The sequence below is a fragment of the Megalops cyprinoides genome, chromosome 16 (assembly GCF_013368585.1).
Source record: "Megalops cyprinoides isolate fMegCyp1 chromosome 16, fMegCyp1.pri, whole genome shotgun sequence".
Taxonomy (NCBI): domain Eukaryota; kingdom Metazoa; phylum Chordata; class Actinopteri; order Elopiformes; family Megalopidae; genus Megalops; species Megalops cyprinoides.
The window spans coordinates 4,595,757-4,621,373 of NC_050598.1; the positions used below are offsets into that span (position 1 = coordinate 4,595,757).

General features: G+C 47.1%; 1 protein-coding gene across 2 annotated transcripts; it reads right to left on the bottom strand.

The window, feature by feature from the left end:
• Window positions 1-5,608: 5,608 nt before the first annotated feature.
• LOC118790984 (E3 ubiquitin-protein ligase RNF167-like) lies at window positions 5,609-24,076 on the bottom strand. 2 transcript variants are annotated; one of them, XM_036548170.1, is made up of 10 exons: window positions 23,767-24,076; window positions 18,395-18,542; window positions 17,997-18,077; window positions 17,276-17,413; window positions 16,755-16,842; window positions 15,691-15,781; window positions 15,148-15,253; window positions 12,648-12,741; window positions 7,533-7,613; window positions 5,609-7,249 (listed from the first exon to the last, which is right to left on the bottom strand). In XM_036548170.1, exons 2-10 carry the CDS (start codon window positions 18,497-18,499, stop codon window positions 6,825-6,827), a joined length of 1,209 nt encoding a protein of 402 aa, XP_036404063.1. In that variant the 5' UTR covers window positions 18,500-18,542; window positions 23,767-24,076; the 3' UTR covers window positions 5,609-6,824. The 2 variants fall into 2 exon arrangements, with proteins under 2 accessions (XP_036404063.1, XP_036404062.1); XM_036548169.1 differs by having other exon boundaries at window positions 18,395-18,546.
• Between the last annotated feature and the right edge of the window lie 1,541 nt (window positions 24,077-25,617).

The window sequence follows — 25,617 nt, forward strand, 5'->3', positions numbered from 1 at the left end:
ACACGGGCGCACTCTGTGGCCCTAAAGGAATGGAATTGCGATGTTGGCAGGGGTGGCTGAGGCGGGGTGGGGGAACCACAGTCCTGCTTCTCTATAGATCTCGGCAACCCTTCGAGTCGGCTGAGACACTGTCTGATATTGAGAATGCAATGTGACCTGAAATGTTATGTTTTTCTTCCTCTTTTTATGTATTTATTTGGTGGCTCTTGAATCGACCCCGTCAGGTCAACCCTTCTGGCACTCAAGGACCGAAATTGCACCGTTCATTGCACATCCCAAAACAAGCAACCCCCCCCTCCTTTAAATCCCCGCATATTGAAAAGGAAACCAAAGCAACATAAACTTACACAACTTTCCCAAAACTTAAGCACAGCCTAAAAAAACCCTCCAGATCCACCGAACACATGCCACGCCTTGGTAAAATCACACTCTGAAATCATCTGACTTATTACATGGGACTCTGCCTCCTTTCTAACCTGTTACCCTTTTAGGCAGCGTTGGAATAGTGCACTGTGAGGTACAAGAGCACACCCAGCCCTTTGCAAGGGGTCCAGCAGGGAGAAATTTCCTGCTGTGCACTCCACTGCAGGGTCATGCGGCACTTCTCTTTCAGAGAGAGACTCTTCCTCTGCAGAGTACAGTAAACTGCTGGAGTAACCCAGCTGCCAGGGTGGGGGTTGGGGAGTGACTGCTCGGTCACCATATTCTCATGAGATCTGCCAATGATATTCCACTTGGGGCCAGCCTGGCAACTGCCCGAACAGGAAGGAGCCACGGGCTCGTCATGAGAACGTCTGCAAAACGCAGGAGCTCTATGTCACTGCAATACTGCGTGACTGCATGGGACCTGCTTTAGTTTCAGATCCCCCCACACTTTGTACTCTCAACCAAGACTGGTGTAAAGAATCTAGTAATGACATCACAAGTGATTAGGGTTTGTGCTGTTACTAATTAGGTGTTCTTTCTTTCAGTGTTTTTTTTTTCTTGTGGAAATCATACTACCTCAACTGATTATTGCTACAAGAAACTTTGCAAAGGCAATGAGGCCAATGTAGCTTAGCCCCTGTCTATTAAAGATGGGTTGAAATGCGTAAAGATGAACATGAATGGGGGGGGCATCATTTTTTTAATTCCCACTTAACTTTAATAGGGGCATAGGCACCTTGTTTTATTTTGTCCCTGCCTCTTTCTGTAAATAACTTTCATATGAAAGACAGATGAAAGTGGGGTGTTCACGGGCTGAGCAAAATGGCATGGGGCCTGATTGGATCCCAGGCTTATCGTGGTTCCGTATCGTCACGTTCTCTAAAACCCCTCTGGAGCGAGCACGGTGATCTTCAGCTGAGGACATGTGGAGAATGCTCCACCCAAGCACGCAAAAAAGCAGAAAACAAAAAAACAGAAGAGGAAATAAGCGTGACTGGAATGCTGTGGCCGCTGAACTTCTCTAAACTGCCTGGGTCGACGCAAGCACTTCCTCGTAACCTCAGTGGGGAGTAGTGCGGTGCTAACTCACTTGGCCCCCTGTCTCTTGGGCACCCTACGGCCCTGTCGTGCACTTGCTGTTCCTTTTACTTTTAATAATCACCCCTCCGTCACCGTTCCCTCACTGTCCTCTGATGTCCGATGGCTTCAGCATGCATCAACATGCTTTGGGGATGGCAAACTCTGCACATTACGTTATTGTCATTTAGCAGATGCTTTTATTCAGTTACAACTTTTACATGTTAACCATTTGCTGGATATATTTACTGAGGCAATTCTGAGCTAAATACCATGCCAAAGGGTACAGCAACAGTACCCTAGCGGGGAACTGAGCCAGCAACCTTTCAGTTACAAGCCCTGCTCCTGACCACTGTGATACACTGCTGCCCACCTGCTCCTTTCCCGCATATCTGCAGACCCTCATCTGTTCCCCACGCCCCTGCCTGTGCACCATTGGCTGGTCTGTCCTATCGCTTCTCACCCCTCCATGTCAATGGCCTGCTGGTTCATGCCTCTGGCCCCTCTCGACTGCTGCTGACCTAGCCACACCCACAGCGCAGCAACCGGAAGGCATGGGTGACCCCCCCCCCCCCCCCCCCCAAAAAAAAGGCCAAGGGGCTTGCAAATGTGGACAGGGAGACGGGGGTGTCTCGTCTCCTGCTCCCAGGAGAGCTCAAGTAGAAGGAAGCAAGTTGTTTTATCTTACAGCCCACATTTTGAATTGCAAATGTACTCAAATCCTACCTGTGTTTGAGAGAGAGTATCAATGTGTGCATGTGTGGGGCAGGTAGGCAAAGCTTCACACTCAATTTGAGGACCAAAGGTCATAGGTAGGAGCAGATGGGGTAATGGTGGTGGTAAGGAGCAGGGCTCCCAACCAAAAAAGTTACAGGGTGAGGCACTGTGGTTGTACACTTAGGTAAGTACCTAACACAAACTGCCTTAGTAAACATCCTGCTGTGTAAATGTATGGCATGTAAAAGTTGTAAGCTATGCAAGTTGTTTTGTATAAAATTGAAAAAAACATGAATGCAGATCTCCCCGTTTCAAACAAGTAGTCAAAGTAGTCAAACAAGTAGTCCAAGTAGTTTCTGAGCAAAGAGACCTATTGCACAACCCAAAAGCCTGAGCTTTCCTTCAAGAGAGCAGGCATGTGGGACGGTGCATGCACACACACGCAGCAGAGCGTATGGTGTGTGTTTTGGGGGGGGTTGGGGTTCCTGCACAGGCACAATCACAGCGGAGTCTGCAGGATAATTGACCTGAAGCAACAGAGAAGAGAGATTCCAAAAGAGGACTGGAAGAGGGCGGGGGAAAAAAGCACAGAGCACTTCTTTTTATGCTCTTGCACAGGAAGAGCAGACACCCTCACACACCTTCAGTGCAAGTAGGTGCTATGCCCATGTAAACCAAAGGCCAAACACAGAGCGGTAGCAGGCTGATGGCCCCTCCCTCCTCCACTTACATGAAACACTCGTTCTTGGCCCCGCCTCTGGGATGGCCCCCTGGGTGTTATCTGTAATTCTAGGTGAAAACCTCCTCGGAAGGAAAATGGAACTGCAATCTGAAGTCATGTACATTTTCCTACAACACAACACACACGTTACACATGCACACAGGCGATTTGCTCGTCACGCAAAACAAGTGTTGGATTTCGAGGGCAGGTCATTAGAGAGAAGAGCCCCTCCCTTGTCTGGGCAGTGTCCCCACGCACACACACACACACGTTACACATTGTGCAACACACGCGCAGCTTGTAAGCCTTCTATCATGGCGCAAGAACGATCTCCTGAGCCGCGCCTTTTTTTTTTTTTGGTCTGCTCCCCTACGCTGTTTGTAAACCTTTCTGTTGGCATCAATAAACACTTCTCCGTTTAAGCCAAACCATTAGGAGGTGCTGAGCATTTTGTATGAACTGTTAAATACTTGCCCCATAGGCTTTATTTTCTGTGCTTTGTCTGGAGCTCTGTAATGGAGCACCAAGAAGGAGGACTAGTCATCCGTACAGGAGCGGACAAAACAGGCAGACAAAAACGGACTTCCATAAGTTTCTGCAACAGACATACAGGGCACTGACTCTCAAACAGGCAACAGGCATTCAAAAAAACTACACAGAGACCACCATCGTAAATCGGTCATACTCTCTTTATGGCACGGACTAAAAGAAGGTACATACAAAATATAAAAATCTTTGCAGTGTGAAGCTGGAGAGGTGGGGGGAGGAGGGTTAAAGGTCATAAAGGTGAAAAGAAAAAAAAAAACATTTCTGTAAAATGTCAGTACACAGAAGGTATTTGGTCCCCATTTCGAAAATAAGAACCATCATAATCATCGTTATTCCTAGTACTGTTACAAGTGTCATTTCTAGAATCTTGTACTTTGTAGTAGCTATACATCAAAAAATGGAAAACACCCTCATCTAAAAAAAAAAAAAAGGAAGTGATTAGACTTCGGTAGGTAATGGTGAAAATTGAACGTTCACAAATCTAAATGCATCAAAGCTGGGTTAACTGGGTGAACACTCAAACTGACACTGCCCGATACGGTTACTGGGAGACTCGGCCAATCCGCTGTGTACTTCAATTGAACCGGCTCCCTTTCGCGCAGTAAGCATCCGACAGCCTTTTAAAGTTGTGACGCGGTCAACGGTTCATCTCGATTTGTGTCTCATTTGCATGCGAATGCATCTACGTGACTCTGAATGGAAAGTGGATTAATAAAATAATAATAAAAAAAACTATTTCACGCAAATTTACTGACGGTCTCAGGTGGCAAAATGTTTCGTGATAGCTTGAGAGCCCTACAGATTACGCACAGGGTTCGACAGAGAAAATTCAGAAGAGCGTTAAAAAAGGTAGAATCTCAGCCTGGAGGAAACCACGTTTTTCTTCTCGCCTCATCTTCGCACCTTCTTTTTTGACAACGTGTAGCTACATATCAGGTACCCAACAATTAGAGCTATGCGATGCTACCATTAGTGTTCATAGTGCTCGATAAAGTTTAAAAGTAGTTTTTTGTTCATTTTTTTACGGCACCCCATTTTGAATCCTTTTTGTCTCTAGGTGTGAATCAGTAGCAACAGAGCCATGGTTTTTTTTCTGTATTGCATTGGCACGGTTATCTGGATCGTTTAATCGCACCACACTCCGAAAACACCATGCAAAAGGCGTGCCGTCACCACACACAGGCTACGTAGCTTTTTCCCCTCTAGGCGGATCGCCGCCGTTGGCCTTTGCAGTTTGGCATGATGTTGACTTAAAGAGGTTAACAGCCAAGAGGGGCTCCGATTTTCAAATTTGTGAGCGTGTAGCGCTGTGGATGCAACCGAACAGGAGGATCAGGGACTGGCGGGACTGGCGTGCGTGTGCACGTGACAGTGGGACTCCAGAGTGGTGGCGTTCACCTTAACTTGCATGTGTGTGTGTGTGTGTGTGTGTGTGTGTGTGTGTGTGTGTGTGTACACGCACTGGGGTACCGGCCTGAGAAACAGGAACCAAAGCCAGGCCCCTCCAACGCTGATCACATGAAAACCTGTGGCTTTTGTACTTTGTTACGGGTAAGAGAGCGCACCACCCATCACCGTTCATAGCAACTTGCTCCTCCTTTCTGACTACAGCTTCACTGCGTTCATAACAGCTCGCTCCTCCTTTCTGACTACAGCTTCACTCCCCATTCAATGCTAACCTTCCAGAATGTTCTCAACAAGTTGACTTGTTCATTCTTTCACTTTAATGCTTTTCCTGCCAAACCCTTGGTTTATAGCAACGAAACATTCACACAGTCCTACAACAGAGGACTCAACCTAACTGAGGAAGAACCCTCCCAAAGGTAACATACAAAACTGCACAGAAATAACTGCTACATCAACAACTGTAGAGAGACAAGCAAAGAGGAATGCCTTAGGCATCCCGGTACAAAATATCACTTAATGCAGTTACAATGGCAACAAGGAAACTTCATCTTTGATGTAGTGTATTTTACTCCCATTTCCATGTGCCCAGCTTAATGCTCATTACCAAAAAAGAATGATTTAAGAAGGAGGGAATATAAAGTGTTCCAGTACAGGACCGAACAGGCACAGGCAGAACACAGAACAGAGTTTCATCATCACAGACACAGCTGGGGGGGGGTGTAAGTAAGCCAGGGGAAGGGACAGTAAGCACATCGTGCACTGAGACTGCAGCCTCAACATGGTAGGCGGCAGCGGTGGTGGGAAAGCTGTAGCAGTTTGTGGTTCCTCCGGTGTCCGAACTCGGCAGCTCAGCAGAAAGAGGAAGAGAACAACTACCTAAATGAGCCAGCGTCTGAGAACCGCCCCACTCCCATACACACAACCCCCGAGACTGGCAGGTTGGTATCAATTATCTTTTAAAAAGCCCCCATGAAGACACGATTCGAACCAATCAGAGGGCAGCATCTCACGTGAGGGTGTAACGGGCAGAACCTCCAGGACAGAGGATGGGAGCAACACAAGAGAACACCTGTGCCAGAACTGTCCCTTCCACACTGTCCTTCCCCACAGTACTGATCCCGGATCAGTGCTTTGCTCTCTACAGTGTGCAACCCTTTGATTGGTTCAAATGGTTATTACAAATCATTCAGAGATCATCATTCAACAAGTGATTCCCAAACCATCACTTGGCCATCTCCATCTAATGCAAGGAAAAACTGTGGAGCTCTGGGCAGACACTACAGCCTGCAACAATTATACTACAGTGGTCATATCCACCTATTTGCTTACATTTAAAGTAGATAGTATTATTACTTGAAGAAACACTAAACTTGTAGTATTTCTCGCTGGGAATGCTTATAAGCTCAGACAGTGGAGGCAACTGAAACAGCACCATCTAATCATGTAGAGACAGTTCCCCTGCAGCCTCCATAAAAACACAACCCAAACACCATACATATTAGCATTGGCCCCTCTTAGCTTCCCTCCATGCCTTTTCTTGGAAGAGTTCTTGAGCAAGCTGGAGCAAAGTCCCGCTGGCTGGATCGAGACAGATCAGGAGCACGCCTGCTCGTTTGTCAGCACTGCAGAACATCGCCTCAGTGCTGGGCTGGGCCAGCTGTCAAAAGCAAGACAAGCAGGGAGAGAGAGCGGTGGAGTAGGAAGACAGAGGGAAAGGACATCAATGCGTTCCAGGGAGGGATGAGAGAAAAAAGCAATATAAGCAAACGGAGGGTCTGGACATCAAGCAAAACTACGGTTAGCAGAAAATGGGAAAAAAAAGTGTCACAGATGTCACAAACACGATAACAGAATGGCATGGGACAAATCTGGAAAGGGGATGTTGTGTAACTGGTGGGGGGGGGGCGGCAAAGGAAGTGGACAGCCCTCACACCCTGACCGCGCCATTCCCTAAGAGGTGTGCCGTGTCTCCGTCAGAGAGGCTGGCCTCGTCCCCCTCCACCTCGGACTCGGCCGTGTCCTCCGCCTCGGGGGAGTAGTATCCGTCGTGGCCCAGGATGGGCGAGTCGGGGCGGACTGCCGGGCCCAGGCACTGGGCCGCCGTCACCGTGGCGGCGTAGGCCCCAGGGCTGCCCGACGAGGGCGAGCCGGGGTTGGAGGGCCGGAGCAGTGGGGTGCGCTCAGACTCTACCTCCGCTCCACCTTCCTCATCGCTGGCCACCGCCCCGCCACCTTCCCCGTCCGACTCGGACTCGGACAGCTCCGGGCTGGTCCGGGTCACACGCTGCTTACACACGGGGCAGGTCTTTTTGGTCTGGGTCAGCCAGGGGTCGACGCACTTGCAGTGATAGGCTGAGGGGAGACAGGGGAGGAAGAGAGGGAGAAAGAGGGAGGTGGAGTGAGAGAGAGAGGAAGAGAGAGAAAAGGAGGGAGTATGGAAGAGAGAGGGAGAGGGAAGGGGAGAGAGAGAGGGAGAGGGAAGGGGAGAGAAAGAGAGCAAGAAAAAAGGAGGCAAAGTGGAAGAGAGAAGGAGAGAGAGAGAGAGACATTAATTGGAAGAGAGACTTTCGGCACCTTCATTCCATCTCTGAAATGTGTGCCACACACAGGCTCTAAAAGCAGGGGACATGATTACCGTGCGAACAGGGCAGAATCCTCAGCTTGTCTCCGTCCTCGTACTCATCCAGGCAGATGGCACACACATCATACTCATCCCCTGGGTGACACAGAGGGATTTCTACTGTTAACACAGAGCCGCACAGCTTTAAGGGCATGCTTCAAACTTCAGAGAGGCTAGCCAATTCTAACAGCAACATCTCCACTTCCATGTCACCATGTTTAAACACTCTTGCCCCATTTTTTTGTGCAGGCAACCTGTAAAGACACAAGACACATCTATTTCATCACACCAATGTGTTTTGTGCCCTATTTTTGAACTTTAATGCCTCAGAACTTGAACCAAGGCAAAACAAGCAACAGGCCAGCAGAGGAGGAGAGCATTCCTGTCTCGATGCGTGAACGAACAGGGAAGCAGTACACTTCCGTCTGTGCTCCTGACATTAGACACCATGTCTAATACATACTGGGGAAGCAGTGTGGTGTAGTTGTAAGGAGCAGGGCTCCTAACTGAAAGGTTGCTGGTTCAATTCCCTGCTGGGGCACTGCTGCTGTAGCCTGGTACTGATTCTGTATCCCAGAATTGCCTCAGGAAAAAATCGACCTATATTAATGGATAACATGTAAAATCGTAACCTATGTAAGTTGCTCTGGATAAGACCATCTGCTAAGTAACGTAATAAAATGCAGTTCTTAGAACCACTAGGTCTGGTTTTTTGTGCTTCCCGGGTTCCATGAGATGAGCCACTTCATATGCAGGTAAGGGATTACTGAACATTTTTCGGCGCCCTTTTTGCACTGGTTAGCCTCACGCCCAGTTCCTGTACCCAACAGAATGAGGAGCTCGTTGACTTCCTGACTCATTTTGAGAGTCTGAGAGCGAGGGAGCGAGAGAGGAAGTGGTCAGAGCTAGTGCTCGCCCCATTTCGCTCGCCGCGCTGCCACTCTCTCTCTTCTCCGATCTCTTCCTTTTGGCTTTTTTTTTTTTTTTTTCACACTCGGCTGACACTCTGGGCCGACAAACCATAACGTCACAATGCAGCTCGGCAGTGACATGCCCTTATTTGGTGAAGGAGCACGCTAGGGAGAGGGATGGGGAGAAGGAGAAAGAGAAACAGACATACAGACAGACAGGGAGAGAGAGAAAGAACGTGATGGAAGCTGACAGAAAGGAAGAATGAGAGATAGAAAAAGAGAGAAATAAATAAGAGCTAATGTTTCTGCTTGCAGTTCCGCCTGCCGTGGTGCAAAGATAAGCATATTTGGGCAGCCGCACCACAAAAATGACACCCCACCACATGGGCCCTGTGCGACACTAAATGCTGACACCCTTTCAGTATGCCGCTACGGACAATGTTTACTCGGGGCGTGTGGAGGAATCAAGCTCCATGCCCCAGCCCTCTCATTCCGGCATACCCTCCGCTTTGAGGCTGAAGGGCCTATGACAGAAACCCTGAGCTTAAAGTCTGGTGCCAGCACTGTCCTCCCAAAGACGACAAATGGAGAACATGCATGGTGAACACAAGCACACCCCAGGAAGCAGCACTGCTCAGGTTACTGCCTTATTCCAGAGTGCCCTCCAGACGCAGGTGAGCATGTGTATCTGTGCTGTTCTGAAGTCAGGCATGGTAAAGGTCACATGTGAGCCTGTCTGGCTGAAAGGCCACAGGGCCTATCTCTGAAGGTAACAGAGAGAGAGAGAGAGAGAATATGAGGGCATTCAATGAGGACAGAAAAGCCCCCTGTTGAAAATATTTGAAAATATGGATATCAAAAATCCAAAATCCGCGGGAGGACTGGCAGGTGTGAGAGTGCTCACGTCAAATGTTTGGGGGTCTTTGGGAAAGAAACAGCCACCTGCTACAGGTCCAATGCTACAGGTGGGAATGGGGGGGAGAGTGACTGAGTAACTGATTTCAACAAGCCACATTTCACATGGTGTCTTTTTGTTTGTTTGTGTGTGTGTGTGTGTGTGTACGTGTGTGTGTACGTGTGTGTGTGTGCGTGCGCGCGCACATGCATGGTTTCATTATCATTGTCTAGGGTCTTTGTCTTCCTTCCTTTTCTCGTGAGCAGAAATTTTGTTGTGGGCTGTATGAATTTTGGGTGCTCAAATGCTCTCCTAATGTGTCTTGCTATGGCGTCAGCCTGACAGGCCAGTGGAGCTATCTGAAGAGAAGTGCAGTGGAGAACTGGCAGGGGGGTGGCTGCCATGGGGAAAGGAAAAAGGGAAAGAGAACAGAGACTGAAAAGTTTGCCCTTTTTGACCTTGGAACCAAAAACAAGCAGGCCATAGCAAGCCGTATTGCTTCTGCAATTCTTACAACCGGGTGCGGGACGGGGAGAGGGGGGTGACAGAGGGGTGTCAGGGAGCTGCGCTGACACACTGTATGCTCTGTCCACTTCCCGGGGCCTGTCTGTCCTTTCCATGCATTTGATACAGAGGTTTACCTGAGGTGGGGGGGTGAGAGGAGGAGACCATCGGGGACACATGCTGCTAACGAAAGATAACCGCTGGGCTGGGCTGAGGAAGCAGAACAGGAAGCAGTTGGGCTGTTGCAGACAGCGCCTCGGTTGGTGAGCTTGCAGGCTGCTGTGTTGCAGACAGCGCCTCGGTTGGTGAGCTTCCCCCAATCCACCGTGGGGCAACTACCGCCATGGCAGTCTCTGGTCAAACTCCTCAAACAGCCGAATCAGCTGCACTGCAACATCTAAAATCCCCAATCCCCAACAGCAGCACCTTAAGACCAAAGGCTATGTGGACGGCAGTGCAGAGTGGTGGTAAGGAGGAGGGCTCATAACCAAAAGGCTGCTGGTTTGATTTCCTACTGGGGCACTGCTGTTGTACCCTTGGGCAAGGTACTTAACGCAGAACTGCATCAGTAAATATCCAGTTGTGTAAATGGATAAAAACCTATCCAAGTTGCTCTGAATAAGAGTGTCTGTTAAATGACAATAACCATCCTGACGCCATTATCTCTGATGAGATAACCTGCACGGTGAGGTCTCTGCCTGTCCTGCTGGGACGGCACCAGAGATTTAAAGGCTTTCTCAGAAGACCACCATGTGTGCCTGTACGGCTTCCCGTTACCCCGCATTCCTGTACCGTAGCACCACCATCCCACAATGCACTACCCCTTCTTACTGATACGCTATATCACTAAGGTTTAATAAATGCATAATAACACTGCCAACATCAATCGCGGAACAACTCAGAAACCTCTCCACTTTGCTGGGAAATTTATCCCAACTGATTTTAAGTCACTTGGGTCAAAAACCTTGCCGTTCAAAATTTTCTCTTTATATAAGTTCACCTTGCAATTATAGCTGGAGGTAAAAACAACAAAAAACAGGTACAATGGCGGACAGACCCCTTCGCACAGCTGCATGGAGGCACACACAAACCCAGTCTAAATTTGGAGGCACTGTGCATCTGCTTGTTAGCAAACCTCACTAATTTGAATGTGTAAGAAGAAGTGGAAACTTAGCAGTATGTAGCAGCTAAAATGTGTCAGTGCATATTTAATATCTATATGCTTTGTGGTGACGGCCTAAGTGACACTGCAAACAGGGTTACAATTTGTCCCTGGGGTGCGCTCTTTCGCGTGCATAGGTCAGCAGTAAAGGCTGATGCAGAACTCAAATACGCTCAATCAGGTAGAGGGTGAATGGAAACTATCAGTGTGAGAAACATAGCTGGTGCAGACAGGAAGTGGAGACTAAAATTGTCATCCTTGAACACACATTCACCTTATCTACCAACATTGTCTCACACACATGCGCACACACACACACACACACTCAGTGGTCAGCCCTGTGGTGTTGCTGACCATCTTATGCTGCAGGTTTGAACCCCTCCAACCCCCCGCCCCTCCTAAAAATAAGTATATATGAGATATTAGATATTTAAACATAACAAGCATTTCCGTTACCGTAATGTATGTATTATTGCACCCTGGGAAAATTTACTGCAGCATGTCTGTATTCATGATGGCTCTAATTATTACATCACTGTACGATGGATTGACATGTTTAGATGTGGTCTGTCGGCTTCCATATGTACTTTTGTGCCTTTGCTTTGTAGGTCACTCTGGGTAACCGAACGTCCATGTGAAGGCGCAGATCTGTTGTACTGCATGCATCTTCACACAGTGTTCACCCCCTCCCCCCAAAACTGCCTTTTCTGCTTCTGCGGTGGCTGGCTGAAACTGGGCAGCCAAGAGGAAGACTTTGTAGACGAGTGTCAGTTAGGAGCTGAGAGAAGGCGAACGCGGTTGAACTCTGGACGCGGGATGACGGTTGCGTTCCTGTGGCATTTTCTGTGCCCATTCCTTACAGACTGTGTACCGGCCCGCTCCCTGCACTAAGGTCACGGCGTGCGGCAACTGGGTAACGGCCAATTTTAAGGCGCACCACACAATCCTCGCGCACCACAGGCACAACTCAGTTCCGTTCCTGCGGCAGTGAACATAACTTTGGTCTAAGCTGCCAACACAGTATTGATGAAGCAGTCAGAGCAACTGCTATTGTAGCAAGGCAAACTCTGGTACCTAGCACTGAGCCGTCTAATCTCTCCCGGCCAAAAGCTCTCTAGAGTTGAAACCGCTCTGAAAGGCAGGAAATGAAGAAAAAAAACCTGATTATGCCTGCGGTGCCTTTCTATAGAAAAGCTCAGCCGTGGTTTACTGAAACCTACAGCCCCATCTGACTCTTATCTGTGTTTGGCGTCTACAGCAAAAGAAAGTGCTTTCAAGTCGAACGGATGCATGTCTGCACGCGCCCGTGTATGCGCGCGAGTGCGTAAGCGTACTGTGTGCATGCACGTGCCTGCAGGCCTACACCTGCGGGTGCACATGTACGCATGTGTGCATGTGTGTGGGCACGCGTGCGTATGTGTGTTAGCTCTTGCTGCTGCTGCAGGGTATGAGAGACCCTGTGACTCCTTGTGCTGTGGTGCTGGTGTTTAGAGCGCCCTCTGGTGGAGGAGGGGGGGGGGATGCGCAGGAGGGGGAAGTGCAAGGTAAGGGATGAGGAGGGGTGTATGCAGGGGATGGAGAGGGGAATGAAGAGGGAGTGTGGGGGGCTGTGGGGAAGGAAGGCAGGGGGATGGAGATGTGAGGAAGGAGGCTCTCACCTTTCTTAAATTTGTGAACGGGGATCTTCTTCAGCTGCTCCCTGCTCAGCCTGTTCCTCCTCATTCGCTTCCTGTACTGCACGCAGCGAATGATCTGCAGGCAGAGTCAGCATGTCACCCAACTATCCTCTCGTCTGATAGGCCAGCGATGTCCTGGCCCCTCCTTTGTGACATAATGTCCTGAGAATTGTGGTGCAAAACGCCATGCCATCATCCAGGAGTACAGTTCTTTCATATCCCTGGGTGAAGGGTGTTACACTTTGCCAGTGTGACTCTAATTTTGGACAAGTAAGGTTTCAACATCTGTGAAACCTGGTGTTCAGACAGAAGATTGACTGCGGAGTTCCTTAAAATCCTAGAATGACACAAACTGGGACACCTATATCAGTGAAGTTAAGAGGATTCATTATTTATCATAAATAATCAGCATAACCACGGCCTCCAAGATACACGGTGAATGCCGTGCCATCGGCTGAGGGGCAAAGGAACCCGAATTCTGAGCGGCCATTACAAGTGTGGGTTCACACACAGATCAGATGGTGCAGTCGCATGCCTCCGGTCACATGACCAATTGCACTTCCCTCGCACAGGTTCCAACTCCCAACACCCCTGTGGTGAAAACGTGACTGAGACTCATGGCCCGTGAGGCCCTGTCCCCCTGTCCACCTCTAACCCCCGTCTTTGTGCTCTCCGTTCCTCCGGCCAATACTTTTAAGAGTAGGAGCCAGCTCTCTTATTTCAGCCTGTGGGTTAAAAATAGAAGTGCGCACATTGAAACGCCTGCAATAGCTACATTCATAAATATGTCACCAGCCAGCGGTCAGATCTGCGGACAGGGGCGCAAGGCTCGAACAGGGACACGAGGGGCAGCATGGCGGTGTGGGGGTTTCTGGTGATGCGGTGCCGTGCCACGGCTTGCAGGCACACACATCGCGCTGGCTTTGACCGCACATGCCTTGCTGCCTGAATGCACACAGTGAGTCAGAGACAGGATGCAGTGGGGTGCGCTGATAAGGGTGGAGTGAGGGAGCAGAGAGGTGCGAGAGAGAGCACATTCCACTGTGCACGGCAGAGCCCGGGCCACACTGACAGCACAGCGCTACTGCACCCTTCTGGTGCAGCCAGAGATCTAGCGGAAGCATAAGCTTTCTCAAACTGTATTCTGCACTGGGGGAAAAAGGAACTAAAGAATCTCAACAGGAACAAGACATCAAACTTCCCAAAAACCCCAGTGAACTTTCCTCGCCTCACACCCACTGACACTAGCGCACCTCAGCAAATTCCAGGGAACCCAGAAAACCTCAGCAGAACTAGACAGGAACACGAAGGGCCTGATTCAGACTGCTGAGTGCTTTTTCTGACCACGTCACTACCTGGATTTTAGTTGTTCATAATCTGACTTAACTTACATTTATGACTTAAAACTGGAGGTGCAAAGATGCACAGTCTAAATAAATTTATTTCTCCTTGGAAAACCCACACCTCCTTCTGAAAGCATGGTAGCCAACATATATTCTCACTGAAAATGTCCTCATTACAGAAATCAGCTTCAAGGTGCCCACAGCTTTAGTTATGAAAGTGGATCGGATGTTTCTGAGAGACTGGCACAGTTCAGGGGCCGAGATGAGCCTTTCCGATGCTGCTGCGTAAAACCTTAAAAGGTACAAACGTCAATAACATATATTTACGGAAAACAAGAGAGAACCCCGTAGCTTACTTCAGTTAAAGTTCACTTAAGTCAGGGGGTCAATCGGGGGCGTTTCTAGCTACTGAAAAGATCAGGGGCTAAGTCAAGTTTGCCTGGGGCAAACTTTTTTTACATTTGAAGGGAGATCCTCATCGGTAGGTTGGGCAGGTTACATCTACCTTTATAATAAATAAATATTATCACACCTTCAGACAAGCATGTCAATTTCCGCTCTGCTACACAGTCTGTCTGTTGTTTTGCAATAAACATCTCCTTTTTCAGGGCAAAAATATTCGGGGCTAGGCTTAAAATATTCGGGGCTATAGCCCTGAATGATTGGACCTAACAACGCCACTGGGGTTGATAATGAACACACCTATTGCAAGAGAAGATATGGAAGCCTACCAGTCATATGAGCCATGATACCTTTATGGAACATACTGTAGAAATATTTTACATGAAATTTAAAATTAAGTGCTGTGGAAGTTTTTATTTACATTTGGTCTTCAGTGCCTGTTTCTCAGCTCTGACCAAGTGCTGGTCTAAAATCTTCCTTCAACCCCAAAACATCAGCTGAAGATTCAGCTGTTGTGAATGTACTGTTGGGGGGGTGATTTTGAGTCATAGCATACAAGATAAAACATGTCTTTTTTGTTCAAGAGCCTTAGCACATGCAGTCCTACTAACACAAATGTTTTTGACAAACGTGGATTGATCAGTGCGTGGAACTGCGCCTGAACACGGTTGTGGAGTTTGGCTGTGTCATGAGGGTGGTACTGTGTATTGACCATGCGGTCAGCCTGGTGGTCTTACCAGGACGGTCACCATGACAAGGATGATGATGCCCACAACGCCAGTGAAGGGGATGAGATAGTAGGACAGCGGGAAGGAGAACTCCGGCCTCAGGATCACGTAGGCCCTGTGTGGCAAAACACAACCGTTAGCGACTGTCACCCCGCATACCCCGTGGCAGCGGCTGGCACCACTCAGCAACCCGGGCTGCCCTGGCGGAGATGCAGTCAACAGGAGCTCTGGCAGGCTGGACAGTCCCAGCAACAGTGCCACAGTAAATCCTGTGTGTGTGTATGTTTTGCATGCAATGGTGTCCATGGCTGAATGCTTCAATATGCAAGAGAAGGATAAAGGTAATGCGGTATGTGTGTGTGTGTGTATGTGCTTGTCTGTGTGTGTGAGGCAGTGTGTTAGCGTGTGTGTGTGCATATGTGAGTGTGTGTCAGAGAGTGTGTGAGAGACAGTGTGCTAGCAAGTGTATGTCTGTGTGTCTGTGTGCATGAGGGAGAGTGTGTGTGTGTGTGTGTGTGTGTGTGTGTGTGTGTGTGTGTGTGTTCCCCTTACCCTCTGTCAGGGATGACGTAGGCCTTGAGCAGCTGGGAGGCAGTGTAGCTGGTGAACACTGACGGGATCTCGATCTGCTGCACAATGCTTTCTGCCAACAGCATACAACAGAGCTGACATTCACCACATTCTAATGCTGCCTACACCCCTCCAAACCAACCACGCTCCACATCTCACAGAGAGAGGGAGAGAGAGAGAGGGAGGGAGGAAACTGTCAAACAACTGACTCAGACAAAATGTCAGTCATATTAGGAAAGGGGGCTACAGCCCCATTAGTAGCCCAGTTTATGGCCACATGTCACAGCCTGAGGGACAGCGATTACCCTGTGCAGCTGTGAACTGTAATGTATACATTAATCACAATAAACTGTGTGCCCTCTCCCTCCCCTCTCTGTGTCTTACGCTGTGAGCTCCCTTTGACAAAGGAATGTGTACACATGACTTAAAGCGGAGACTGAACTCTGAGAAAATATTTCGGCTAATAATTCAAAAACCATTCACCACAACGCTGAACCAAAGACATCGTGAGAAGCTGCAGATTCAGAATTCGTGGAGATACGGCAGTCTTTAAAAAAATGCATTTTCAAACGCAGAAGTGAAATCCTCCCGCTGTTCTCTTGCCTATAGTTTTGAATGGGGGTAAAGTTACAGCCGTTTTTTTTATTGTTTTTTTAAACCGTCATCACAGCATTGAACCTAAGAAATTGTGAGAATCTGCACAGGTTCACGTCTATTTTTATGTATAATTTATGTCTTCAGGCAACCACACTAATAAGGGATACAGGACAGTAATGTTCTTGCCTTTCAGGCAGCCACAATAATTAAATAATTCACACATATATTATTGTTGGATGTACTGTGTAGAGTTGATTGTTGTTTGCCTATTTTCTGTTTTCTATTAATTCATATGGTTGTATTTTATTATTTGCTTTACTGTTTGTGTACTGTTTGAGAGCAAGACAGATAGGAAGTGAGACAAAGGAGAGCAGGTGAGGTAGAGTCAGAGATACAGAGAGAGAGACAGAGACAGACGGACGCAGAGAGAGAGAGAGAGGTCCTCTCACCGTCGTTGAAGCCCATGTTGAGCAGGATGTCAGAGTGCACGTTGTACACAATGGCTGCACTGAAGCCGGCCTGCTGAGCATGGAGTACCTGAGGAAGGAGATTTACGGTCATGCTGAACTTTCGCCTGAGGATGGCCGAGTGTCACCCGAAACGGCAAAGCTCCCACGCAGAGCTGCACTCTCCCACCGCACACACCCAGCACAAAACTACGGTCATTTTTCCTGAGAATTTACAAGTGGAATATGAGTGGGTGGAATGTAAAGCAGACTGAGAACAGCCAGCTTGGCACAAGCGAAGAGTACAAGGCATTTAAATATTCTACACAGGAACCCTATGACTGATGCCGTCACACACATACGCTCTCACATGTACATGATTCTACACACACAGGCAAAAGTATACACAGACACAAAGACACACACACACACACACACACACACACACACACACACACACACACACACACACACACACACACACACACACACAGACAAACACAGGTGCACACACAAGCACGTACCTTGACGTCGAAGTTGCAGTCGTAGCGTTGGATGAGAGCTATAAACTTGGTGAGGTTGCCCACGATGGGGGCGAGGGGCGTGGGTGGCGGCTCGATGGGGACGCAGGCGTTGAGCGGACGCGTCTCCACCAGCACCCCCTGGGAGGACGGGGAGAAACAGAACTGAGCGTGGTCACACTGGGGTCACTCAGCTGCAAGCCTTCAGCATTCATAACCTCATTTCAGCAACCCCCCCCACTCACAAGCGTTACAGATGACCAGTCCCAACACAGGACATCCTCACTATTCATTGATTGGCAAATCATGGTTTTGAATATTCATATAGGGTGTCTAGGCTGCACTACATTTCATTTACATAGTATGTGTGTCCTACTGTGCTTTAACATTTATTTCTATGTTTCTATGCACATATTATATATTAACAACAACATAACTAATTACAAAGCAGCCTCCAAAGTTATCTAGGATATGAATATTATAATCTTGTTCATAACTTGCAATTTTTGTCTCAAGAACAAACCCTTTTTGCCCAAGTCTGTTACTGGTATATCAAAGTATTGGTGGATTCACAGACTGCAGGGATGTCTGTCCTGTACCTCGCACCTTGAATGCCGGTGGTCTTCACTGTCCTGACTCCTCCTACACTCTGGTCGGACACCCCGCCCGCACACTGCCACTCCGGACGAGTGCCTGACCTCCCCCCTCCCCCTCTCCCACTCACCATGAGCCCGTCTTTTGGCAGCTGGTTCCCGAAGAGGGCAGGCAAGTCCTCGAACACCATGGATGTCCTGTTGCTGTAATGCTGAGGGGCAGAGGCATCAGAGACAAGGGAGGTTTTTCACAATATGTGCAAGCCAGCTGAGCTGCTGTCAGTCAGCATAGATTTATGCAGAGTTAGAGGAAGCACCTGGAGATGGCACGTATTGATAGGACTATGACACAATACAAAACATCAATGTAGCTCAACAGAAAAACCACAGAACAGCCTCTTGGTCAAACACACACCCCACAAGACAAGCATTTGACTACACAAGTCAGACGCACACACAGTAGAGATTCAGAGATACACTGCGGAACAGAGAGAGCGAGGGTAACAGACAAAAAGAGGAGAAGACTCACAGCGTAAATGTACGCATGTCCAGGAGAGGGCGCCAGAGTGCAGCACAATGCCACCATCAGCACCACCAGTGGGGCTCCCACACCCCAGGGACCACGACACTCCATCCTGACTTGGGCCGGGGGGGTCGCTGGGGCAGGGGTAAGGGATCTGCCTGGGGAGGGACAGGAGACAGGTCAGCATGGGGAGGAGTCATAACGAGCCAGATCTGGCCCAAAACCTTGAGCAACTGTGAGCTGTCAGCTGTCCTACAGCAAACCCGGTTTACAGAACGGTGGGAAAACTACAGGTAGGCTGAGCAGCCACGGAATCCACATGACAGCTGACACATTCTGGGACTGGGCTTGGCCTGAATGATGCACAGACTTAGCTTCTTACGCAGCTCAACATGGTAAATGGTTTACAGCCCAGAATCCTGCTGGTTGCAACATATCACTGCAATACATGCTAATCAGCCGTTACAACCAAATGACAGTTCATTACCACACAAATGACCAACGGTGACTTGCACATGAGGAAGTCTTTGTGTTTAGCAGAGGAGCTGTGACAATTTTGTTTCAACATCCAAAAAAGCCAAGACAAATCAAAAGACGAGAAGCATTGACCCGAGAAAGACAGTCAATGCAACACGTGTACAAGGAATGTGTCAGACTGTGAGTTTCTGTGAGGTAAGACAGTGTGAGAGAGTGCGTGTGAGTGTGTGTTGCGTTAACACTGACATCTGACATAGAGTGTACAAGGTTGCAACATCTCACCCACACACACACACACACACAAACACACACACACAAACACACCCAGTCACAGGTAAAGAACACAAAGGTAAAAATACACACATGTAAACCAGGTAAACACACATGCAGGTAAGCATATAAACACGGCCCTTCAAAAGTCACACTCCCATTTACGGGGCAAACCTCTCATAACCCTCTTGTCGATTACGAAATGATCATGTTGACAACGCCCACCTAAAGCACATGAGCAGCATTTACGCAAATCACTTGAGATTGACAATGACCTTTAATTCCAGCCCAATGCTTAAAGAAACTACTGTGAAGAGGACTGGTGAGCAAATGACAGGATTCCAATAAACCATGCGGTTCCCAGTCCCCCCCCCCTCTCTCTGTCCCTCTGTCTCCCCCCAGCAGGGCCCTTGAACTACCTAGATAAAGCAGGACACCAGGAAGCACAGCAGGTCTGGGAAACAAAGGCCCTGTTCACACCTGGCATTAACATGCGTCTTGGGTGATCTGATCACAAGTGGACAGCACTAAGTACAGGTGTGAACCCACCCAAGACGCATTGAGATCCGATCACTCAGACCACATTCGGAGGTGGTCTGGGCCGCATATGGCCACATTCTTTTAGCAGTATGAACGCAAATGTGTCCTGGGCCACACTGAAGGACCATAACTTGCAATTTTTGTCTCAAGAACAAACCCTTTTTGCCCAAGTCTGTTACTGGTATATCAAAGTATTGGTGGATTCACAGACTGCAGGGATGTCAGCACTGTACCCTGCACCTCGAATGCCGGTGGTCTTCACTGTTCTGGGCCACACTGAAGGACCGCCTACTGAACTGATGTCCTCTGCGTAAACAGAAGTACGTACTCATTCACGCGCCAACGGCGTTCACAGCAGTGTGACTAGTTGTTTAGCGCGTATGCTAAAAGTGGTGCAATTAGAACACGAGATTGGAAAAATTCTACATTCTATATAGCAAATGCTAACTGAAAACTATGAGAAGCTTAATAATGCTAATGAAAACACAATGACCCATGTAATGTAGCCTAACACGCGCGCTCCATAGCATGAAAAATAAGTTACATGCGAAAGGACAGGCCAAGCTTTGAATTCACGTACAACTTTACGGGAAAACCTTACATTTTGTGGTCATAAACAGCTCAGGAGGTTAAATTGCGACAACAGGCAACAACACCTACAGTTCACAAGCTACGTCAAATGCTTCCAAGCCCCAAAGGTGTAATGCAATATATTACATGGAAAAATGATATTATGAATAATACATGAAGTGTTGTAGTTCTACAAATAAATGTTAGTGGGAGTCAAGATTTACGATATCATGAATATCAAGGGGACATTCTAAAACGCTTAACGTAGCTTAACGTTCCAAAACTGCGATCAATGATCACCAAATTTCTCACACATTTCTCGTTATAAACACTTTAACATATCAACAAATCAAAAACGAAGTCCAAGGAATATACATCGTTATCTTACGTTAAGCCTTCTCCTTATAATGGGCGTCAATGGAAAACGCTTAATGTAAGATAACGTCCATTCTCATAGGATTTTGGTTTGGATTTTTTGACAGGTGGAAGTGTTTATGACAAGACATGTCCCAGAGAAATTTGGTGATCATTGATCGCTGTTTTGGAACATTAAGCCACGTTAAGCCTTTTCACGTCAAGCGTTTTAGAATGTCCCTTCTTCCATATCAAGCGCGCTTCGGTTTTAGAAAAAAGTAATTCATAAATGTATTCACAATAGGCTACTAGCAATCCAGCAAACACCCTTTGATATTAAACTACATTATGAAACATTTTCATGGCAGTGAATAACCTAAGAAACTTTGGAAACATAATATCCTGCTTAGCCTATTTAATTCAGCCATACAGGCAAGGTGCCAGAAAAATATGGTGAAGTTCAAATGTTCTAATCTAGCGTTTCAGCGATAAACGGAATTTAGCAAAAGATCAGCTGCAGCTGAATTAAGGGTATTTAATTTCAGTGATGAATAGAATCTAGCTTGCTGGTCAACTAGGTTTTCATTTACAGATACAACACCATTATTTCATAGTGACAGTCATAACAAGATTCGTTCAAGCAGACCTTTAAATGATGCGTAAACTTACATTTGGAAACGGAAATGATGTACATGTTTATTTGCATACAGAGCGGGTAAATGAGATCCGATCACAAGTGGTCACTCGAGACGCATGTGGAGACGCATTTTATGCCAGGTGGGAACAGGGCCAAAGGGTGCCTTTCCCAAGCACGGATTTTAGAGCCCTTCTGGAAAGGTTAAAAAAGAGGGTGCATTTCCTTCTGTGTCACTCGAGCGGTACTTTGTTCAGTACGCAGTTTGGAAGCGTAGAAGGGTTTCAGCAACATTCTGATGACTTTTTAGCCTGGCCCTGTTCAGAGGGAGTAAAGCAGCTGGACCTGCTGTTTTCATCAGGGCTTATCAAATCATTTGTCCCCATTTTGGGCTCCTGAGCCAAAATTAGGCTCGGTAGAAGTCAGAGAGGAGGAGAGAGGGGAGGCTGAGCATCTGTATGAGAGGTTCCTGCAAACCGGACCCTGCTCCTGTCCCCGCCGACAAGAGAACCACAGGCAGCGGAGAAACAGGAAGCAGAAGCTGGGAGGGGACAGGAAGTGTTGCAGAATAAGAGGGCAGACAAGGAAGGTGGTCATCTGTCAGGTCAATGCTCCTGTTTTGGAGGGACAGAAGTCAACACAAGAATATCAACCCAAGCCCGCAAACAGCTTAGCAAGGGCACTGAGTATATCTCCAGATCAGTTTTCGTTGCCTTATATAAGACAGAGTATGTCCCTTAAAGACAATAAATGAACGTGAGAATGAATGTGAGAGAAAAACCTGCATGCACAAGGAACAGAGATACCTATTACATCAGTACCCACAGCACCCACAATAACCGATTTTAAAAAGTGTATATCCTTTAAAACATACCATTCTAATTAGCAGACTCCTTCTTTGCGCTTGTTATAAGCTGTAATGGATGTTGGCTGCAAAGGCACCGCCAACTCGCTAAGTATTTACTCTCTTCCGAAGACATCGGGTGTATTTGTAATGAAAATGTAACCTCTTAATGAAAATGTAACCTGTCCGACTTCCCAACAAACCCCCCAACTTCAAATGTGTTGCGACTACACACGCAGCCACATTGAAACATGCAGTCGTGCACGATTCTGAAGTCACTCCAGACATCATGAACCCAGGAAGCACTGTTTCAGGGAAACCACACTAGACACTCCCTAATTCTTCCTAATTCTTATATTGCCTGGCATTTTAAAGCAACGCACGTAGGTACGTCATGAAGCGGAAAATGTTGCTCTCTGATAATTTAATTTATTTACAGGAAAGGATATCTATTTATGGAACAGTAAAAGAAACAAGACTTTATTCCGGAAGCGCACCCAAAAAGCAAAACTATGTAAAAGCACTACTGCCAGAGGTAAACTATAGCGGAGTCACACCACACATCGCTCCCGGTGCAGACATATACCGGAGATGTCCGGGAAAACACCCTCACATTCATATTTGGTCACTTTGGTCCGGGGCTTATCACGGAGCGATTTACAAAGTACAAAGACATATGCCAGTCCACCTGTAGCTGTAATAGTAGGCTACAAAAGCAAAACGACGGGCCAATCAGTCACGCCGCGCTAAACCATAACATAGCGACATATAATAATAGACTATATCTACGACTATGGAGAAAAATGGCATCAAGTGTTCCGATACCCGACAGTAATATAACACAAAAGGAATGACATAAGTAAGGCAATTCAAGTGTCTTCATCAAAATATTCGATTAGCTCTTCTCACTAACGCTACTGTAATGTCTAATATCCCGCGGGGTTCTGCAAGGGCACTCTTTGAACAATTTGTTCCAGTCTGTTTTTTCATTTGCAAACAAAAGGCCTGTATTGCGATAATGGGGGAGGAATTTGCCTTTACAGATTCCAAAACAGACGCAGGCAGGTGAGCTAGTTATTTGGTAAACACAAACGTTTACCCAAGAGGTTTATAAGTCAGCTAGAGAGCTACGTCTTGGCGTACCTCACTGTGTCTGAAAACCAAGGCATTCCAGTGGTGCACCTGACAGCTTGCTTTCCTAATGATTTCCTACCTAATGAGGAAATCAAGACGATCGTAACAACGAATTAACTAGCTGGGATCTCGCCAATTCCACCTAATTCACAAGGGCGTGTGATATTCACTCAATGAGTAAATGTTTATGCATCGTCGTAAAGCAAATGAGATGAGACCTAGCTGGCAAACATTGACTAGCTAGACTGGTTATAGATGCGATGGCTTGCCAGTGTATTATTCCCAAATAGCTGGACAGTCTCACTTGAGACTGAATGGGTGAGAGATAACATGAAGTCATCGAGCTAGCAAACAAACTTTAGTTAGCTAGCTGCCTAGCTTAGTTAGCTTGACAGCAGATAGCTCCTAGCTTAAAATGAAAACAAACAAGAAAGGCTTTGATTAGCTCAAGCAGCAAAGGATCATCCTAGATCGCTAGAAAACGGATTAAATCATGGAACAGATTTTACTACAACAACTGTTAACTACCATTAGCTACACACGTTCCGAACTTACCGTTTAGCTAACAGCTAGCTATCTCAGCTAGCCAAAGCGTTTTGTTGTGGTTAGCCAGCTAGCTAGCTAGCTAGCCAGCCAGCTGATTTTCCCCTTGGCAGTACTCCGAATGCGAGTGATGTCAACAACTTTGCTAGTCGTAGATCGTGGAACGTTTCAATAAACAGCTTTTAATCTCTACAATAAACAATGACCTTGACGTCTGCGTCCGTTTCCGCCACTCTGTTTAGCTGCCTAACTTGCTAGCAACATACCAAGCACCTTACACTCCCTCTTTTATCTCATTCTGCTGTTTACTGTGGCTTGTACAATCCGCTGTCCCCAGGCCAAGATGGATGCGCTAAAATCCCGTCTCTCGCGTGGAAAGAGCAGAGAAATTAACCCATTCATGAAAAAGTGCGCAATTAGATAATCAGGTCCATCTTTCCGCATTGCGCTTTACTACCGTCTGGGAGTTTTTAGAGAAAGCCTAAATGATAAATGTAGATTAATTCGCTCTTCTTCCAATTCCATCAGGGTACTTCTGATAATGAAAAAATAAAGCAATTATATTACATTTTCAATCGTCAGTCTTAATGCATCTTACGATATAACACCGTCACAATACACTTATCAGAGAGCGACAAACGCAGAGTAGAGTGGACACATCATAAATAGTGCCCTTCCAGGTAAAATATTAATCCTCTGAGACCGATAATTACACAAATATTTCACATGAAATCAACCATGAAGCGCAGCAGACAGAATAATGCATCAAAACATGAATAAAAGAGTGACAAAATGAGAAGAAGATGTTACATTATTGACTAAATTATGTGACAACGATTTAAGAAGCACCATTTGAATTCTATCTGAATCCTAAATGTAAAAACACCCTGTTCACAAGACTCCCTGGACGACATATCCAGATCCCGCTGCCTCAGTAAAATTAAGGCCATCACAAGAGACCCCTCACATCCCGCCTATCACCTGTTTGACCTGTTGCCCCCCGGACGGCGCTTCAGGTCAATCAAGTCCCACACCACCAGACTAATCAATAGCTTCTTCCCCTGGGCCATACGGACTGCTAACAAACACTGACACCCCACCCTCTACCTCAATACAACTGTGCAATTCCACTGTGCACTTTAAGTAGTTTTTAAAAGGCCATATTATTGCACAAGTTTTTCTTTATATTTCTTTTTACTTACAATGTGTCTTTTTAAATTTGTATTTTATATATTTTTTTCTATGTCGTGTGCCTTATTTGTATTGTGTTTACATAAATGTTCCACAGTGCGCTGTTGTTGCAGACCACCCACAATTTCGTTGTACCCCCACCGTGCAGTGACAATAAAGTCTATTCATTAAGATTGGATAAGAATGGGTCATTCCCTATGGATCCAATACTACACCTTTCGATGATGGAACCACAGATATGTCCACATACACAGCTCCATGTGTTTCCCACTGTGCAACTGTTGTGGGTATATGCATCGATTTACTGCCTGTTATGAACAGTCTTAATGGGGTGTGGATGAAAAAAGAACATTCATAGCTAGCAACACAAACTATAGAATGTCTGTGATGGAGACTCTAACTTCCCTATGAAGCACGCCAGTGGTGACAGTGTCTAGAGTAAACTTCAGGGGAACCTGACACTGAGGAGAACTGGTCCATTACCCACAGTTTGGCAGCTGGTCCTGGGGCAATCCGCTCATTAATGATCACGCCCACCAACCCAGCTCCGTACCACTATTTGGACCATTACAGACAGAGCTGACCACAGGCAATACGATGGTTGTCTGAGGAAATCTGTCCGGGTTGCCATGTCAGTTGACCCTGGAAAAACATAATCCAGCGCAGCTGCAT